This window comes from Myxine glutinosa, chromosome 3 (genome assembly GCF_964187855.1).
Source record: "Myxine glutinosa chromosome 3, kmMyxGlut1.1, whole genome shotgun sequence".
In the NCBI taxonomy this organism is placed as follows: domain Eukaryota; kingdom Metazoa; phylum Chordata; class Myxini; order Myxiniformes; family Myxinidae; genus Myxine; species Myxine glutinosa.
Window position 1 is genome coordinate 97,638,075 of NC_136263.1, and position 21,476 is coordinate 97,659,550.

Below are 21,476 nucleotides of genomic sequence, written 5' to 3' on the forward strand. Positions count from 1 at the left end.
TTATCCCATGTACCCCACCCCAGCCCTCTCCCTTCCACAGATCTCCCGATGTCCCTGTTCTCCACTGTTGTTGCGCTTCCCTCTCTCTCTCTCCCTCTTGTCTCCCACTCCCTTTATTGTTTCATGTGTGTTTCTGTCTATGTTTCTGTGTTTTATGTGTTAGCTCTTACACGAGCATAGACTTTGTATACAAAAATAAATAAAATAAATTGGTGTAATAGCACAATTAAGAAAGCTATAATGCACATTTTTCTCACTCCTTCACATGGACCCTGGGAGAATGCTCAAGGATGAAAGTGAAAGGCAGATGGAGGCCAGAAGGATAGAAGTCACATTAGAGATGAAGTGTGTTGAGATACTATCTTTATTTAGGGGAAGGATGAACGAGACAGTTACTGATTGAGGTATGAACATTTTGTGATTAGCAGCAGGTGGGGTAAGGCAGGATGGGCTAAACCACTCGGTGCTCTTTTTAATGGCAAAGTGCTCATCATGTATTCCAGGCTGTCATACAGTCGTGGCCAAAAATATTGGCATCCTTGCACGTTTTTCAAATAATCCAGAAAATTGTTGAAATTAAAAAATCTTTTGGTATCGACATATGTATTTCTTTGGTTTGCAGTGGAACAAAACAAAAAAAGGTGAAAAAATTACTAAATCTTAGCTTATTCCACAAAGAAATCATAAAATAGCCTGGACAATATTATTGGCACCTTTTAGAAGTTGTTAGAAATAATTAGATTTCAAGCAGGTGATTCTCCTTTACTTTGGAATTGAACTCACCTGTGGTGAGTTGCAGGTGCCTGAAATATAAAAATCACTGATTCAACCAGTTTGAATTGAGAAAAGGAGTCATTCTGCTGTTTTGTGTCACTGTGTGTACCGCAATGAGCATGGAGAAAAGAAAGCAAACCAGAGAATTGTCTGAGGAGGTTAGACACAATATTGTAGCCAAGCATGGACAATCTCAAGGCTACAAAAGTCCATCTCCAGAGACCTTGATGTTCCCATGTCCACCGCACACAATGTTATCAGAAAGTTTAAGGCCCATAGCACTGTAGCCAACCTCCACGGACGTGGCCACAAGAGAAAACTTGATCGAAGATTGAGGTGAAGGATTGTTCGAACGGTGGAGAAAGCACCTTGATCAACTGCCAAACAGATTCAATCTGACCTTCAGACACAAGGTACGACAGTTCTAACATGCATCATCCATCACCAACTCAATGAAAGGGAGTTCTATGGTAGGAGACCCAAGAGGTCGCCACAGCTAAAGAAAGCCCGACTGGAGTTTTTCAAAACACACCTAAACAAGCCACAATCCTTCTGGGGGAATGTTCTATGGACAGATGAGACCAAATATCGAGCTTTAAGGTAAAGCACATCTCTATGTTTACAGAAAACAAAATGAAGCCTTCAAAAAAAAGAACACCTTCCCTACAGTCAAACATGTAGGAGGTTCAGTGATGTTTTGGGGTTGCTGTGCTGCCTCTGGCACTGGGTGGCTTGAATGTGTGCATGCCATCATCAAATCTGGAGATTACCAAGGCATTTCGGAGAGCAATGTTCAACCCAGTGTCAGAAAGCTGGATCTCCTTCAAAGGTCATGGGTCTTGCAGCAGGACAATGACCTCAAACAAACTTCAAAAAGCACCCAGGAATGGTTCAAGACAAAACGTTGGACTGTTCTGAAGTGGCCAGCAATGAGTCCAGATCTAAATCCAATTGCACACCCGTGGGGAGATCTGAAAACAGCAGTTCGGAGAAGGCACCCTTCAAATCTGGGAGAACTGGAGCAGTTTGCACAAGAAGAGTGGGCCAAACTGCCAGTAGAGAGGTGTAGGAAGCTCATTCATGACTATCAGAAGCACTTGACTGCAGTTATTTTGTCCAAAGTCTGTGCTACTAAATATCAAGTCTAGGGTGTCAACAATTTTGTCAATACCATTTATTTTTATTTTCTGATTTAAAAGGATATAATAAGTTCTGCATCAAAAACAAAGGTTCTGTAATATTGACAGTGAAGTAAAGAATTGTGGAGACCAAATACTTTTGTCAATTTCAATTTATTTTTAGAGAAAATTGCGAGTTATTTGAAAAAAGTGCAAGGGTGCCAATATTTTTGGCCACGACTGTATGTGGAGGCTGTTGATCAAGACTAATTGAAAGAAATGCTTTTGAAGTGGTATTATTAAAATGAGGATGGGCAAAAGACTAGTGTGTTCATCTGATGAGAGGGCACTGCAGAATCTTGGAGAGCGAGTTTGGATTGCAGATTTTTCCCAATTGCTCATAACAGACATCTGTCAACTGTGGTTTGTGTGTAAATTGCCACAGTTCAGGCAAAGGAGAATGAACCTGTTATACTGAAAGGCATGGTGGTGGTGTAATGGTTAAGTTGGGTGGCTTAAGATCGTAAGGTACTGAATTCAAGCCCCCTCTCGTGCCAGAAATAACACCAGGTGGGTTGACTCAGCCTGTCATCCTTCAGAGGTTGGTTGAATGAGTACCAGCTCTGTTAAAAATGAATCATTTGAATCTTGCATCGGAGTGGCAACCCTTCCAAGATTGTGCCCCTGAGCCAGTAAAACTGCCTCGGCAGCCCTATGCGCCTGATTCGACTGCACAAAAGGAATCAGTATTCTTATTATCCCCATGCTTAAAAAAAATAAAAAAAATGGGGGAATATTGTATTCGGCTCCATCTGTCTACCTGTCTGTCCGTCACGCTATGTATATGAAATCAACATTGGAGGTCACGTAAAATATTTAGCGATTCTTTGGATTTAACTGCCGATTCATGTCCCGGGGGGGTTGGGGCTTCGGGTAACAGGGGTCAGAACAGTTTGTTTGTTTTTTTAACTCAAAATTTGATATTGTGTCATTCCTGGTGGAACTTTTTACCGTCTTTCAACGTTGCTTTAGGTGGGAAGGGTGGCGATTTGTGATGGCATGCCCCCAACCTCACATTAGGTAATTACCTCCTCCACCAAAGTTGGTTTGTTTATTTGTTTGTCTGTCTGTGTGCAGGATATCTCAAAAAGTTATGGACGGATTCGGACGAAAGAAACTTGGTTGACAGGTTGGTGTGTGACAAAGATGAATTGATTACATTTTGAAGATCCATATCTGGATCCTGGAATTATTAAAGTGATTCTTTACCATTGAGAGATAGGGCCAAAAACGATATACAGCATGCATGATATAGTCTACAAAACATTAATCAAATACAATGTGTTACGTGCTCCTCCCCGACCCCTGGTCACGGTGTACCTCCGAGCCCCGAGAGGAGTCACGGCAGAAAAATGTGTTATTCTGTATGTCAAAGAGCAATGGGGAAGCCACACCAATTGTTACTCACAAACAAATATTGTATTAAGATCACACAAGAATAACAGCACAACAATAATAGTAATCAAAAGTACAATCAATATATATCCTATGATGGTATAGTCAGGGGGACTATGTTGTGATATAAAGACCCGTGGGATTTAAATGATTAGAACATGCCACCTACCTAGGTAGACTATTTAGGTCCCAAGGAGTAAGAAAATCCATGTTGGCAAAATTGGAAGTGTTGCAGATGGCGGCCATCTTGGATTTCAATTTTATTTTTTTACAAATTATTACATTATTATTAATTAACGTTATAATTAATTATTTTACAAAAATTTCATTGCAAATTATTGATGGACGTCATGTGAAAAGAGGAATAACAGCCCACTTGACTACTGTGCAAGCTTTGTTTACCTTGTACGTTGAGGCTTTCTTCAAAGACAAAGGGGAACTACACCACAAATGCGCTGAAAAGGCTGACAAGCTCAACAAGGCATGCAGAGATAATAATGTTGAGAAAATACAGAGAGCTCATGAAGATATGAAACATACAGTGGATTCACTTGGAATCCTGGATAAGATGAGTGAATTTGATGAAGCTATAGCTAACAGACCACTGGCATGGGCCATCTGCCAGTATATGACGATGGTTTTGGAAATGCTAACATACATAAGAGCAGTGCGAAGCGGTGACTGCATGCTTCATCTTGATGCAACGGAAACGTTTGTAAAGTACTTATTTGCCCATGACAAGTTGAACTCTGCCCGCTTGCTTTCTGTGTACTTGGCAGACATGAAAGCTTTGGCCAAATCAGATCCAGAAATATGGGCCAAGTTTATGGATGGAAATTGGGTTGTCAACAAGAACATCAACCCATTCTGTGCAATTGGTCCCGATCACGCTCTCGAGCAAGTAAACCGGATGATTAAAGTACTTGGTGGACTCATTGGTATTACACTCAGCCCCTTGGCCTGCGCAAAGTTCTTCTTAGTGGCACCAGATCTTGCCCGGTTAGCAAAAGAAGCAGAGGCAATAGCTGTTGTACCAAGAAACCAAACAATGAAGCAGCATCATGAGAATACAGATGCCAAAACCAAACTACAGGTGAAGAACGTAGCTGCACTGAAGGATACTATCAACAAGTTCACAAACCCCTTTACAGATGAATGTGAGCAGTTGATCAATATGGTTACCAAAGCCGTCATGCCAGAGAGAGTCCTACATGACATTTGCAGAAGAACACAGATTGGAGAGGAGTGTTTTGCTCAATTTGTTTCAGATAGAATCACTACAAACAATGTCAACATTTGGGCGCCAATGAAGAAACAGAAGTTGCAGATGTGGTCGTCAAGTGCGATGAAAACTCAGACAAAAATTGAAGACAAAATTGTGGAACTCCAGGAAGATCGGGCACTGTTTGCCCGTTTACTGGTAGTATCCAAAGCAAGAGATATTGACCTTAAGCAAGCTGTTGGTACATATGAATTTTCTGTAGTACACCGATGTCGTTGTTTGCAGCCGATGGTTCACTCCTTCACACCACATCGAAGTGACCTGATGTTGATACTAGAAAACCTGCCAAAGGTTGAAGCAGTGACCCAGGAAAATAATAACCAAAGAGTTGATCAAGCTGGAGTCAACTATAAGTGTGTTGCTGTCATCGATGCAATGGCTGATTTACAAACATTGGACAAGCCAGAATGCATCAAAACCTGTCATGCCCTAGCAAACCACTTCATTGGACGCCACTGGCAGAAGTATGGTGACTACGACGAGGTACATTTGGTGTTTGACCGTTATGACACTGGAGAATCTCTGAAAGCTTCAACCCGTGAGAGACGTTTGGGTGGTAACAGGGCAGTGGCGTGTCATATTACTGATTCCACATCAATTGGCAAACTAAGCATGCAGCAGTTGCTTGCCCATGTATCAACGAAAGATGCATTAACTGCCTATTTGGCTGAAAAGACACTGCAACATAATGTAACAATGGGCAAGTCCCTTGTGGTTGCCTGGCGGAATAAGGCAAGAACTACACATAGAGCAGTAGTTGACCTCTCAAGTAGTCAAGAAGAAGCAGATACCAAACTCATTCTGCATTCCATTGATGCTTCTGTAAATGGTGCTCCCTCTCTAGACATCCACTCACCAGACACCGATGTGCTTGTACTTGCCATCAGACGATACCCCAGTTTATGTCCAAATACTTCCTTTGTAACATGGGCTGGTCAAAAACATAGGGTGATACCCCTTGAGCCCATCTACAGTGCCTTGGGTCCAAGGAAAGCTGCAGCTCTACCGGGATTTCATGCACTATCAGGAGCAGATGTCACAGGAAAATTTGCTGGAAAAGGAAAGAATAAATTCTGGAAAGTACTGCAGGAACTTGATCCAACTGATGAGATAGTAAATGCCCTTGTACAGCTAGGAACAACAGATGAACTACCTAACACTTTGTTTGCTGCAATTGAATCATTTGTATGCAAGTTGTATCTCCCTAACACAGAGCTGTTGAATGTAGCTGATGTAATGTGGTGGCTATTCAAGAAGAAGCAAGCTCAATCAGAAGGTTTACCTCCAACCCAAGCTGCACTGCGTAATGCCATCTTGAGAGCGCACTACCAGGCCATGATTTGGAATAATGACATCATTGCAAATCCAGACCTACCAGAACCGCTGGAATGTGGTTGGAATTTGGTAGATGGCCGATATAAACCAGTCATGACAACCTTGCCGCCTGCTCCGCAAGCAGTAATTGATCTGGTGAAATGTTCCTGTGCAAAGACACGATGTTCAAGTAATCACTGCAAATGCAGAAGGAATGGATTGAATTGCACAGATCTTTGTAGCTGTAGTGAGGACTCAGAATCATGTGACAACTCAGAAGGCACAGTTCTCTCAGATGATGAAGAGGAGGATAGTGATAGTGAAGATGAGTTATTTTAACTTCCACAAGGTTTGGAGCAGGCAATAAACTCTGGCAACCAACCACACAACTAGCATGTAGTATGGACAATGTACCACTGACTCAAAAGGATGAAATATTGATGTCATATTGGCAGTCATTTTGAATTTTCATATATTCATTCCTTGACTTGATAAGTGTATGTTCAACTACTAAACTTAACCTAACCTCACAGAACATTCATGGCCTTATAGCAACAATAGGCCTTAATACGTCCATTTTGAAATCCAAGATGGCTGCCCTCTGCAACACTTTCAAAATTGCCAACATGGTTTTTCATGTTCTTTGGTACGTATTTAACACATTCATATAGGTGGGATCTTCTAATCATAAAAACCCACGGGATTGCATAGTCTCCCTGACTAGTACCATCAGTTTCGTAATATGTAACTCACTGTGCTCCAAGTGAGCGGAAAGAAGAAGATTCCCAATGTCTCTAATTCCCGGCTTCAAGCCAAAGTGGATTCGCTCCAGCGATCGTCAGATCAATGTCCAATCGAGACCAGAATCCCGTTGGGTTGGCAGTTACAGTCCTGCTGCCAAAGCTGTGCAAAGGCGCCCTCCAGGCGACTGGGATATCCAAAGGCGCCCACCAGGCGACTGGGAAATCACACCCTCGGGTATGGACGTTCCAAGGCTCACAGTCGGCGAACCTCAGATTTACCTTCAAAATCCGCAGTGCACACACACACACACACACACACACACCAGATACGTCTGAATGTGGTGAAAACGGCTGACGTGAAGCAAAGAAAAACCTTGCGCAATGCGCCAAGGCTGACGCGAAGCAAAGAAACCTTGCTCGACGCACAAAGCGCGCGAGTCAAAATGGCCGACGGCCCGTTCTCGAGACGTAACGGCCCGACGATGATTCTTTCCGGAATCAATCGCAAAACCTGACACGCAGGTTAATCTGTCACAGCGATAACAACTTTATCGCAGGCATCCCTTTCCCGGGAAACCCGAAGTTCGCTAGTGACCTCCGTTTGTCAACGTTTTCAGGACCTCGAAGCAACTCCTTCTTGTCCGACTCACTCGCTCCACCTTCTTTTCCTCTCCTCTTCTTCTTCGGCGTCCGGTTCCCGATCCGGTTTCCTGTTTCTTTTAAAACATTAACTTTTTATCTTTTGAAAATAATAATTTCTAATTTCCCTCAAACGACAACAATAATAATATATGGAATCAAAAATGTTTACAGTGGATGAAAACCACAAAAACGGAAGTGACGAATCCGTAACAAATGCAGCACATGTTAATAACACGTGTACTTTGAGCTCTTGTCATGATACTGAAAACAGGAAGCTGCATTCCAGCTTGGCACAGTATAGCTATGACCTTGCTGGTGTGTAGACAAACTAAAGTTGGAAAGTCAAGTATGGGATACCTGGGCAAGCTGAGGCTAACATGGGCAAGGCACCCACGTCTTGCCGATGTCGTTGGTAACGCTCCACAAATTCACGTTGGCTTTCAAGAAGACTGAACTCACGCGCGAATGTTGTATCAAAAACAAAACGAGCACCTGTACCCATAAAGGCAGAAGAGTAAAAAAAAGGATTTGCGAGTTGTCAATCCATTGGGGGGAAATCAGCAATAGTAACAATTGTAATACTTCAAAAGTGTCAGTAAAATAAAGGAATGAAGGAAGAGATTATGATAAATTAAAAAAATTGGACCCAACAGTCCCAGAAACTGGTATGTCTGTTGGGTTACAACAAATCATGAGTGAAATCATTAAAATTTTAGTTTGTTAAGAACACAAGATGTCCAACTTCATTCAAGTCCAAATCCCAATCCAATGAACCTCAACGCTCCACAGCAGTTTAAGCACAGCCTCCCATCCGATTTCTGGTAACACTTTAGCAGGTAAACATTATTTGCACGATGCAAGAGACCCAATCACTGGGAAAGCCCCCAAAAGCTCTTTCCGCAACAAAACACTGCCTTTATGAGTTTTTACTCCATTTACAGGCACCCACTCATAGTGCTGGCAGAATCAGGTCACTACCAAGGCTTTTGAAGAAACTGGTAAGAGTCCGCGCTGTGTCATAAATGCTCAATCCATACTTGGCAGCAAGTGAGGCACGAGACTGAGGTGAGATGGACACAATGACAATCTTCTTTGAGGGATCATCCAGTTCATGTGGAAGCTGCAAAGATGAAACCTCAACAGTTGAACAAAAATAGATAATTCTGAAACAAGACATGACAGTTCAAAACATTTTTGTACAAAGCCAAGGCAAACATGAATTTGAATGTCAATCTGCAGCCCAAAACATGTGGTTCCCAACATCTTATAGAATCAGTAGTTAGATTGAAGTCTCATGCTATCAGATGCAAAACTTCAAAAAAAGCAATCAAGGCATATCTTAGGAAGCTGATATATTAAATGAACAATTGTATTCAAGTACATTTTAATATAAACTTTCATAATGTATGGCTTTTCTGAGAATTCAAGGCTTCCAATATTTTTCCTTTTATTTTTCGATATATGGTTGCTACTTTCGAATGCATAATTCAGGAAAAAATTGAAACAAGGTCCAGCTTGAAAAAACGAATCTTTGTTTGTACAAACCAATGCATTTTCCAGAGCATGGCGAAGCACGGTGTGGCTTTGCTGGGCGATAAGCATGCTTTCCGCTGAAGTCACACACCCACTACATGCCAAGCAATCATTCAGTGTAATTTGAGCCTTTTCAAGCTGCCGTGATGAACCACTCTGCACACGGAAAAATACAAGTCCATATAATAGTCAAAATCTAGAGTAAAAATAAATATGGCTATCTTTATCGGTAATCTGAAGCATTCCAGGTTTTTTTTTCTTCCAAATACAAAGCGATGATAAATATAGAGTATAGAATTATTTAATTACATATCGATCGAACATACATAACTTTTAGTGAACAATCTTGGCGAGCTGCAGCCAAATCTTTAATCCTCTATCTTTTTGCAAATGACGACACACTCTCCCGTAAGACCCCTGATCCTTCAGATAGGCATGCATCACAGCAGCCTCCTTCTATGCAAACATTGATATAACCATGTAAATCATTATGTAATGTTGCATTTACTTTTGCTACATTCTTGGAACCAACTTTTTTTTAAATCCCTATACTCGAAACTGCAGCACTGGGGTTGGTTCCATATTGTTTCCAAGAACCCCTGTGGCAGTGTTCTTCACTCACGAGTTGGTGCTTTTATAAATGGCAGTATATGATCTTGATCAAGGTGATGCTTGACCACTTCTGCCATGCACACAAGAGAAATGTATACTGACCAGACTGGTGCTCCTTCTGCTGCTGCTGAGAATATTGGGCATGTAGTCATGCAAGGTCATGCTGTGCTGTATCAACAACTTTGTCTTGATAATGATCCAGTTTTAAGTTTTCACATCATGGACTTTTACTGGGTTTGGGGTTTCCAATAATAGTGCATGACGACATTTGGGGGGAGGACAGGGATGTGAAAGTTTTGCAGGGTTGCTGACGTTTTGTCATCCAGTTTCAATGACTCAGCTACAGTCTCACATTCTGATACATCTGGAGGGACTTGATGATAAATTGCAAGGGCAGTCGAATTGAGCATGCTGCATCCATCAGTTGTGCCCATCTTGGCATCTATATTATCATCTGAACACCTATTTGGAAAGTTCTTCAATAGTCTTAGAGACACAGATACACCAACTGAAATTTTGAAATTCAAGATGGCCACCATAGAGGTATTTTTTTATATTAATTTTTTAAAATGGAACCAACCCTAGTTCTGCTATTTAAGGAACTAGAAACACCTTGGGTGTTTCTGGGGATAAGGGGTGGGGGAAAATGGAGAGGATAGTGTGAGAGTTGGGACAATTCTGAAGGCATAAAAGCAGTCAAGAACAATGTTTGTCCTTCTGAATGTATGTATGTATGTATGTCCCCTCAAACATACATCAATCAGAGCTGAGGATCTGGTCACATGACAGGGTGATGTGATTACATATGATGTAATTACGGCATACAACGGCCGACTCCACACTCTGGCATTTTGATTCCAATTTCGTTCAGGCCAAACATATCGTCGAACCTGTCATATATCACAATCGCCATGCTCTACCTTTACGTTTTTCATTCAGTGTGAAACACAAACAAACCGATTGTTAAAATGATCATCAAATAGCGAAAAGCATAGACGTTACGGATCTTCCAATGACAGTACGTATAGGCCTTAGGCTTCATGCCGTTTTGGACAAATTAGCCCAGGTTTCTTAATACAGTAGTGTTGTCCTCTTGCACTAGAATCACAATCTGCTCAAACACTTTGAATATGTCTTTCAATCCTGACAAATCTCACACTCTATCTCTCTCTGAAGAGAACATCTGTTGAACTTGTTACGGATCCGTCACTTCAGCCTGTGTTGTTATTATATACTTGTAGGATTTTTTCATTTCAGGAAATTTTGTTGTTAAGATTTTTGTGTGAAATGGAGATTACTTTAGTAAAAGGTAAAAAGAAATGTTTGTGGAGGAAAAGGGAAAACGCGGCAAAGAACCAGAAGGAGGAGGATGAGGAGGAGAAGAACGGCCATGATAGAGATACAGCCGTGAATCGCATCGAGGCTGCAAGCGGACTTTTTTGATATTGGTCGCGAATTAGTTGAGGCTTCCCGGGGTAGGGATTGCCCGCAACATTGTCATCCATTGCGAGTGCAATTAAACCTGCGTCTCAGGGTTTATCACCAAGTGTGAGTCATCGTTGGAGAAATCAAATGCCTCCATTACGAGCCTATACGCCATTTTGTCCTCGAAGAAGAAGAGGCTGTCCGCTTGGTGCATCTTGTTTTGCCGTTGGGATTTCCGTATCAACCTCATCGTGTTGATTGCCGTTGGTTTGCCTATTGGCTCAAGTCCCATATCGACCTCTCACCTCTTAACTCCTCATCCACAGTCGCACCAATGATACGGAAATCATTAGCCCTGAATGCTAATGTTTGTTATGTTAAATGTTACTTTGTTAAATGTTAAATGTTACAATGTTACTTTGTAACATTCCCCAAAGTCCGTGCAGAACGGCCTATTGATTTGCCGTTCTGCACGACCTCGATCTTCAACCAGCGTGGAGATCCGTGCACGGACTTTGGGGAATGTTACATCCCACTCACGTTTGGCGTATCATGAGTTCCTTGCTTTGAGAGCATTGGGGAATGATGGTACCATCATATGTATTGTTCATTTGATGCAAGTGACATTTTCATTGTACTTTCTTTAATAGTTATTATTGTGTATGTGAGAGTTCTTCATGCAATTACTTGTTTTGTTCTACAATTGCATTGGTGTGGTTTTACCATGGTTTATTAGAAAACGCAAAATAACAAATCTTTCTGCCGTGTTCCTGCTCCAGAGTCTGAAAATGAGGTGCACCGTAACCGGGATTTGGGGAGGTAATACGTAACAAACTCTCCCATCTACTTCCTTAACAATCCTCTTGAAGAAGTTCAGTTATTCAAACTTTGGACCTCAAAGTTATTATCCATAATCGTTCTTGGGCAAAACATGACTCGAAGGTGGCCTCCAAAGCCAATCGTCAATTAGGAATCTTCCGTCATGCACAGTCCTTCCAGGTGGTGGTGCCAAAATGATACTGCTCTTGAACCATCGTACCATGTGCAGATCATAACTACCAAGGTTGGTGAATTTCTGCCCAACCATTTAAGACGAGATGGCATGATGGACGGACAGACAGACAGACATAGCAGATTACAATGTCCCCTATTTTTTTCAAAAACCATGGGGATAATGATGTTGACCCTTCCCGAACTGGTGAACTTTGGAACTTCACAAGATGGTCACTGATAGGAATGGGGTGTTCACAACATGTCAATAGTTGGCTTCTGATAGAAAAAACACTCCATGTATACACGGGTCAGATTCACTTTTCCCCGACCAAAAGAAAGAGTTGCTTTGCTCTTTAATGGAACCCGAGTCGACAGGTCGTGTCTCAGTGCTGCTTCATCTAAAATCTAAATTGAGTCTGTACAGTTAACGGTCAATTAGCGACGACCATCATCCTTTAATTTTTTTTTAATTTATGTTGGAGGCTCCAGACACGGACTATACAGCCATCATCGAGGCTGGACCATCAAGGCTAAATAAAAGAGAAGAAAAGTGTATGATGAAAAGTGTATGATGTTTGTTTGCAAGAAAGAGAGGTTGAAGCTAGCCCAGTTGCTGTAGTTTGAGTGAGACAGAAAGTAAAACCAACAATCCTGACACGGAGAGTGTAAGATGGTTCTGGGCACCACTTTAACACTCCGAAGTCAGGATGGTAGTACTACCCTGGGCGGTTGCTGTCTACAACCTACTACCTAACATACTTGTAAATAACTTGTAAATAACATGAAAACTCTCATTTTCACAACTGTTAATTTGACATTTTAACATGTGCTTTAACTTTGGGGAATGTTTCTGCTATGATAGCATATTTACATTTCTGCTATGATAATTAGTCTCTTTTTTACCTCCGCCACCAAAGGTGGATGGAGGTTATGTTTTCACCCCTGTCTGTCTGTCTGTTTGTTTGTCTGTCTGTAAACAAGATATCTCAAATATTTGTGGCTGGATTTGGACGAAACTTGGTGGAGAGGTTGGGTGTGTGACAAGGAAGAATTGGTTCAATTTTGGTGAAGATCCGAATCCCGCAGGTAGAGTTTTTAAGTGATTCTTCATCATTGAGAGATCAGACGAAAAGTGATATCTATAACCCTATTTGTGAACGTCTGTTTGTTCGGTTGTGCCTTATGGACAGCCTAAGGAAGCGACTTAGAGAGGGAAGAGGGGATCCATGGGGGATAACTTTTCACGACAAAAAAACATGGGCGCATCAGATTTAGACTAGAGGAGTGCCCAAGGGGCGTGGCTTCCTCTGACTATAAAAAGCCCACTACACACGTGACTGACTTTATTTTCTGGGCAATGCCGGGTAACTCTACTACTATAACATATTTTAAAAAGTTATGGACGAGTTATGAATAAACTTGGCGGACGAGTAGGTTGACAAGAGCAAGCCGATTAGATTTTGGTTCAGGTCCGAATCCAGATCCGGCCCATCAGTGGCATACAAACAAACTGTTTAGCCTGGCAGAGGTATGCGCTCTACCGAATGCCCTTCTAGTTTTGGAACGCTTTGGTGTCCATTAGCCAAATATACTGGAGGGCACCACCTTTCATACTCCACTCTCCATTCACCATTCACCCTCAAAAAACGTCCTTCACTTCACATCCCCCCAACTGGATCATAAACACTTGACACGTACTTCTTTACCAATGTTCAGGTGCTTTTCAAAGGCATGTGGCGAACACTGTGTTTACATTTTACCAAAAAGTCCGATGTAAAAATTTGCTGGTTTATTTTAAAATGGAGATTAAAAAACTCACCTCATCAATTTCTACATAATTGCCATAATCATCAATGCTAATTTTCACTCCTGTTTTTGCTGCAGTCTTCTCCACCTTCACAGGTTTTATGCACTCCTGAAAAAAAAAAAAAAAAGCTAAAATGTTAGACAAAGTTGCGTGGTGCACACAAGAAATGCACCAAATTCATAATGACAACAAACATTGCAGAACACGATATAGTGAAAGTGGAAACATGACTTTAACCATGCAATTTAGATGTTTTGGGTTAAGCATGACGTGTTAAAATTGTATACAAACACATACAAAAAAAAAATTCTCGCATAGATGGTAACCTCCAGACAGGACGCAGCCACACCCGACAGGTATTATCGCACGATAAAGCTGGAACTCAAACGATGGCTGAACTGTACAATTTTCCCTCGCAGATTTTTGGCGAGCAGATGCCACAGACCTGTGATCCAGAGGCTATTCCCACACCATTTATCAAATAAAGTGACACCAATTTAACTCTTCATTGAGCTCCAAATGAACCCAATTGTTGGCATGCCAAAGTGGCAGAATCACGAGCTTGTGACGCACGCGCGCGCACACACACACACACACACACACACACACACACACACACACACACACACACACACACACACACACACACACACACACACACACACACACACACACACACACACACACACACACACACACACACACACACACACAAGTCCCAATATTGCATTTTGCAAAGGATTTTTGAAGTTTTGCAAACGACAAGACTGTTTTGATTTGTGTTTTAAATATTTTGGTAACATAAGATATTGTTTCAATTAATGTCTTAAATGAAATGTTCTTTTTTTTTCAAAAAGCTTGGGGGATAATAAAGGTAACGCAGCTATCAGTGACGGAAACTAGAGAGCTCATAGAACACGATACCCGACACAGTGTTCAAGTATACACTACAATTTGCATACAATAATGATTTTAAAGATCGCTTTAAAATATCTTCTCGTAAGTTTATCGCTATCGCTATATTTAGTCCTTGGTGTTGGGCTAGCGGCTAGGGTGCCGGCTTAGGATCCTACGATCCTGGGTTCGAATCCCGGTCGATCGCTGAATTAACGCCAGGGGGGTTGACTCAGCCTGTCATCCTTCAGAGGTCGGCTAATTGAGTACCAGTTCACTGGTAATTCCCTGTTTGTCGTTAAAGGTGGCAAAAAGGGTTGGCGTCAGGAAGGGCATCCGGCCGTAAAACATTGCTTCAAAAAGGGGACCAAAAAAACAACAACAACCACGGTTCCCGAAAAAGGCCAACCCCCGCTTTGCGGGGGAAACAATGGCCTCTAAAGGTGGTTATTTTTTTTTTTAAGTTTATCGCTATCGAATCTGTGTTATACACTACCTTATTTAACATGTCAATGTACTGCAAAACTGTAGGTCCTTGGCAGTATTATGAAGGCAATTTGTGTTCTGCAGTGTTCAAGTATATAATTCAACTTAAATAAAATAAAGACTGTAAAAGGCGTAAAAAATATAGTTACATTACCCTATAGAACACATTCTATTAGTTATTCGTGCCTGCTGTGCGTGTCCTTTATACCATCTTTAAAAACAGCAAGTTTTCTGTTTGGAATGATTTTAAATTTTGTTTGATTGCCAGGCAGGTAACAGAGTAAAACAAGAAAGAGCAATCAGAGATTGCAGACCCTAGCCAGGACGTGTTTGTATTTTGAGTGGTGTTTATTAGCTGCTGTGTTTGGGTGGTTTATTGATGTAGATTTATGTTCAATCCAATATGGCTGCCGAACCACGTGAACGATGATGTCATCAATTTAATTCTCACATACAATGTTTGTGTAGTTCACGCTCAAGAAATTTCAAACTGAGCGGATCAAGCGTTCTACTTGTCTAATTATGACGTCATAATGAATATATGTTGTTCCCCATGGGGAGTACTTGACGATGAGACATGTTTCAATTTTTCTCCATTGGTTTTAGAGATATGGAGGTGCAAAGTTTTATGGATTTTCCAAGATGGCACCCGTACCACGTGACCTGTGACGTCATAATTATTAGTGACGATTTTGCAGATGAAAAATGATGATTTTAGAAATTTAACCTTGAGTTGACCTTTGACATTTTGACCTCAAAAAGTTGGTTTCCCAACTCAGTGAGGCAATACACAAATGCTGTTCTATTTTCAAGTCAATCGGATGAAAATTGATGGGTTTTCAGATGAAAATTGATGATTTTGAAAATTTGACCTTGAGTTGACCTTTGGACCTCAAAAATAGTTGGTTTTCCTATTTAGTGACTCGATATGCAAATGCTGTTTAATTTCCAAGTCAATCGGGTGAAAATTGATGGGTTTTCAGATTAAAATTGTTGATTTTAAAAATTTGACCTCGAGTTGACCTTTTGACCTCAAACATAATTCATTTCCCAATTTAGTGACTCGATATACAAATGCTATTCAATTTTCAAGCCAATCGGATTTAAAATCACGATTTTAGAAATTTGACCTCCAGATGACCTTTGACCTCAAACTCAATAGGCTTCTCAATTGGGATGACCTTTACAGCTTGGTGAAGTTTCGTGACGATCGGTTTGGAATTGTGACCTGTAGGCCGGTGACAAACAGACAGACAAACAGAACCACAACCGCAACCGACCAATATACTTGAAAAATCTTCGATTTTGCAAGTAACAAGAAGACGTCATGCAAAGCACGATACTTGCAAAATCCGCCCCCCTCTCCCTCTCCAAGAAAAAAAATTCTATTGATACAGCAAATTGTCCATTTTCTCAAGATTAAAATTGACAATCTTGATCAAAGCTCGGGTCAATAGGATGAAAAGTGACGATTTTTCAGATGAAAAATGATTTTGGAAGGTTGGCCTTGAGTTGACCTTTGACCTTTTGACCTCAAAAATAGTTGCTTTCCCAATTAAGTGACTTGATATACAAATGCTATTCAATTTTCAAGTCAATCGGTTTTAAAATGGTGATTTTAGAAATTTGACCTCCAGATGACCTTTGACCTCAAAATCAATAGGCTTCTCGATTGGGACGACTTATACAACGTGGTGAAATTTCGTGACGATCGGTTTAGAATTGTGACCTGTAGGCCCGTGACAAATAGACAAACGGACTCAAATGCAATACCATCTCCTTTGGCGAGGATAAATATTATCTCTCCTATGCGCATGCGCGATCAACGTACGTACTGTAAAAAGGAAAAACTTGTCTTCCTATTTGTGTTTAAAATGTAACATTCAATTTAAATAAGTTGTTCCTCGATTACAAATTACTAAAACGAACAAACACCAAGTGTCCAAGTTACACATCATGATCAGTCAGCATCCGCGTTTGTGTTGCGACGACCTGAGAAGGGCCGATGAAGTCATCCAGGTCCGTGAGGCGGAGGACTCCACTCATGTGCATCGCCATGTCTTCACTCTCTATAAGCTGAAGTGCCGCTTCACGTTGATACGTTCTACAGCTCCTTACGTCTCTGCAATGAACATACGAAGCGAAACGTCGCAAGTCGACGAGGCAAACCCTTATCGCGTAAAAGTTGCAGCATCAGGAACCACTCGTCCGCTTTCGAGTAATCACGAATCGATCCCTTATTGTGTCGAATCATTAATTGTTGAAATAAAAATGTGCACCACACTCCAAGCGTATTCATCTTTCTCAAACGTGAGATTTATCGCATATTAAAATAAAGATGTAAAAAGGTGAGCCGGGGATATTTCATGCCGAGCAAGCGATACACCAACAGTGTATCCTGAGGGTCCCACACAGCTACAAGCATAATATTAACACATCTTTTCACTTTGACCACCAGAGAGGAGAAAAGACAGGTTTAAAAACGCAAGAAAGTAGAGAGAATTATATATAAAACGAAAAGGATAAGAACTGAAACGATCCCTGATAATGCTAGTGATGTGATGTTTGAAGGGTTTTTCATCCGCATGCAAAGACGTTTACATTCTATTTCTAAAACAAAATTACAACACAAAACACGAATGCTAAGAAAACTCGATTTCACGAACCAAAGTATGAAGTAGAACCAGATGGACGAATTCGTCTCAACTTCAAAACAAGGGTTCTACCACGCATAACACCGCCATGGCTATCACAGACGCAAGTAGTGGCAAAGGAAGGGAAAACTAACTAGACCTGTCTTTCACTAACTCAAGCTTATACAATAGTAACCTGCAAGTAAAGGACTAGGCATGGCTAACAGGAGTAAAAAAAATATTGTGAGTAGGGACTAGGGAATCTAGGGATGATGATGGGTAGAACATGAGATGGCGGTGTATGTACCACCAATTTGAAGTCCTGGCAAGTAGAGATGAGTAGGATTGATTACTTGAACCACATCCGGTAGAAGGCTACAGAAAGGGGAGAAAAGAGGAACGAAAGAGTGCAGGTGATGAGTAACCTGGATTTTGGGAGTTAACCACGTCAACGTGGTGTTGCTGGAAAAACACGTGACCACAAGGGTGAGGAGGTGATCGATATGACTGTGAGCAGGATTTCATCATTGTTAGATGGTTAAAATAGTAGACAGACAAATATGTGGTTGCGGAGAGGAATACACAGCTGGATGTACGGTATTCCGGTGGCGTACGGTATTCCAGCATCTCTGTCCCTGCGTTAGTACCATGGGGTGTTTGGAAACCCCAATTTTTGCTGTTAGTTTGATGTTATTCATAGATGCGCGCAACTAATATCCGTTTTCTTTGCAGTAGCTTCACGAATCTGTGTGTTGAGTGCGCTCAACATTTTTCACAGTCCTGTGGGAACTCTTGTGAGAGGTCGACGTCATTTCTCAATACCCCAGGGTACGGGTGCAAGATTTAGTAGTATTTAGTTTGGTTTCTTTTCAAAGGAAATATAATTTGAGTACATTTATTATTCAGAATATTTATGTGCGTTTATTATTTTTGGTTTATTTTGATTCGTTTCCATCCCTTACAGATATAAAATGGCGGACTGCGAAACTGAGAATGAGAGGATACGGAAATTGTTGGACGAACTTGACGTTGAAAGTGATCCAGAAGATGACAGTGATTGTGAGTTAGATTTCGTCGAGGAGGATGAGCATATTGCTGACTCTGATTGCAATGACTCGGAGACTGATGATCTACCACAAGAGCCACAACGAAAAAGGGCCACCCGGGGAGGGTGGCAAGGAAAAAACAAAAAAACATGGTGGGAGAGTAAAGTACCCAGTGCATTCGTTCGTGCTCGTCCTCATAATGTATTTCGGGGAAGACAAGGCCCAAAAGGGCCAGCCCTAAATGCACAGACTCCTACTGATTTCTGGAGCCTCTTCATCACTCCTGAAATGGTAGATTTATTGGTTAGCAAGACCAACGAGATTATCAGTGATAAAAGACCAAATTATGCTCAGACGACCAAGGCCAAGGATACTGACAGTGTGGAGATGAAAGCGTTTCTCGGCTTACTACTTTTACCTGGCCTTTATCACAGTAACAGGACGAACCTTGATGATTTGTGGAATGACGATGGCACTGGTGTAGAGATATTCAGATTGGTAATGACATTACATCGCTTCCGTTTCCTCTTATGCTGCACAAGATTCGATAGTAAAGGAACACGCCCTGAAAGAAGGATAGTGGATAAGCTTGCCCCAATTAGAGACCTCTTTGAGATGTTTGTTACCAACTGTCTGAAAAATTATTCCCCATCAGAGTTTGTAACAATTGACGAGATGCTTGTAGCCTTTAGGGGTAAATGTCCCTTCAGACAATATATACCGAGCAAACCAGCCAAGTATGGAATAAAGATACAGGCAATGGCGGATGCAAAAAATTACTATGTATGTAAAATCGAAATATACGCAGGAAAACAGCCTGATGTCCCATTCAAGGTAGACAATTCAGCCATTGCTGTTGTGTCAAGGCTTACCTCAGAGATCTCAGGATCAGGTAGAAATGTCACATTTGACAACTGGTATACTACTTTCCCACTAGTCCGAATGCTGCTTGATGACCATAAATTGAGTGTGGTGGCCACACTTCGAAAAAACAAGCCTGAAATTCCGAAGGAATTCTTAGAGACAAACAACAGATGTAATTATGACAGCATGTTTGGTTTCACGGACAAAATGACACTAGTTTCATACATCCCGCAGAGTAAGAAGAAGAAAAATGTTCTTCTTGTCAGCAGCATGCACTATGATGATAAAATTGACCCAAATAGTGGAGATAAGAATAAACCAGAAATTATCACCTTCTACAATGCAACTAAAGGAGGCGTTGACATGGTCGATCAGATGGCAGCCATGTATGACACTTCAAGAAATAGCCGTCGTTGGCCCATGACTGTTTTCTATACTCTTCTGAACATCTCGAACTTAAATTCCTACATCCTATACTGCCACACCACTCAGGAAAAGATAAACCGCCGAAGTTTCATCAAGAATGTAGCTATGCAACTTGTAGATGATACTCTGAAGAGGAGAATGCAAAACGTACGTCTGAAGAAGGATCTCAGGGAAGGAATCAAAAGAAGGTTACCTGCATGCCCAATGCCCCCACAACCCCACTCGTCACAGGGGGCAAAGAGATGTGCATTCTGTCCCAGGTCACGCGATCGTAAAGTGAAAACAGTGTGTAACCAGTGTGGTGAACACGCGTGTAAAGAACACAGCAAGTTGCTTGTCAGTTGCATTGAGTGCCAAAATACAACATCGGGTGATGAAACTGAGTGATGAGGGTGTTTCTGCTGTAGCTAATGAGTTTTGATATATTTTGTTTTCTATTATTGTCTTGCTGTATTTATGTACGAATGTACTATGAAATCAAACTGAAATATAATATGATGTATAATCCTGCATACCTTCACCAAATAAATGAGTAAAACTTCATGCTGTTTTTACTTACATGCCTCATTTTAATATTTAAAAGTTGGGGTGCTCAAACACCCCACGGTACTAACGCAGGGTATTCCAGGAGTACGGTATTCCAGGAGTTCGTATATGGACACACGAGTGAAGAATGCAGAAATATTCCAGTGACAGAGACCACCACCATAATCATCAGGGCCCAGGGCATGGGGCCTGTCATAACAGAAGAAAGAATAGCGCGAGAGAGACAGGATTCTACGTCATCCCGTGAAAGGAACATTTCTGTTTTCCATCTCCTTTTTGGAGATTTAGCAATGAGCCAGTAACTGAATTGAAGAAATCAATGACAGTAATATGTTGGTTGTTCTCAATTAATGGTTATCCATACAGTTAGGAAGGGTTTGAGAATATAATGGTTCAGGGGTATGCAGGAGAAGGGATTATGCCTATGGGCATGGTGTGGCAGGATGCTGCCAGGAAGCAGAAAATTGGGTGGGGTGGCAGGGAACACGTGGTGGGATTTTGGGGGGGTGGGGGGGACATTGGCATGCAGGGGGAGGGGACATTGCCGTGTTGGGTAGGAGCCTTTCGGACGAGGATGTGAGCCAATGACAGAGGGTCCAGGCGACGCAACGCGGGGTCCAGGAGACGCAACGCGGGGTCCAGGAGACGCAACGCGGGGTCCAGGTGACGCAACGCGGGGTCCAGGTGACGCAACGCAGGTTCCAGGTGACATGGGTTCCAGGCAATGTGACGTGGGTTCCAGGCAATGTGACGTGCGTTCCAGGCAATGTGACGTGGGTTCCAGGCAATGTGACGTGGGGTCCAGACAATGCGATGCGGGGTCCAGGCGACTTGGGTTCCAGACAGTGCGATGCGGTTTCCAGACAATGCGATGCGGGGTCCA

General features: G+C 41.7%; 2 protein-coding genes across 6 annotated transcripts in view; one reads left to right on the plus strand and one right to left on the minus strand.

The window, feature by feature from the left end:
* The window catches only part of CIAO3 (cytosolic iron-sulfur assembly component 3), a 30,302-nt gene extending 12,978 nt beyond the window's left edge, over nt 1-17,324 (minus strand). The window contains exons 1-5 of the mRNA XM_068110397.2: nt 17,071-17,324; nt 13,711-13,806; nt 8,874-9,017; nt 8,307-8,448; nt 7,686-7,820 (exon numbers count right to left, since the gene is read on the minus strand). Of these exons, the coding sequence (XP_067966498.2) occupies nt 7,686-7,820; nt 8,307-8,448; nt 8,874-9,017; nt 13,711-13,806; nt 17,071-17,136 (583 nt within the window). The 5' untranslated portion in view covers nt 17,137-17,324. The remainder of the gene's footprint in view (nt 1-7,685; nt 7,821-8,306; nt 8,449-8,873; nt 9,018-13,710; nt 13,807-17,070) is intronic.
* Nucleotides 17,325-17,970: 646 nt separating this feature from the next.
* On the plus strand, nt 17,971-20,590 carry LOC137423349 (piggyBac transposable element-derived protein 4). 5 transcript variants are annotated; one of them, XM_078774307.1, is made up of 3 exons: nt 17,971-18,124; nt 18,444-18,539; nt 18,676-20,590. In XM_078774307.1, exon 3 carries the CDS (start codon nt 18,683-18,685, stop codon nt 20,432-20,434), a length of 1,752 nt encoding a protein of 583 aa, XP_078630433.1. In that variant the 5' UTR covers nt 17,971-18,124; nt 18,444-18,539; nt 18,676-18,682; the 3' UTR covers nt 20,435-20,590. The 5 variants fall into 5 exon arrangements, with proteins under 5 accessions (XP_078630433.1, XP_067966493.2, XP_067966494.2 ...); XM_068110392.2 differs by having other exon boundaries at nt 17,986-18,350; XM_068110393.2 differs by having other exon boundaries at nt 17,986-18,197.
* Nucleotides 20,591-21,476: the final 886 nt, after the last annotated feature.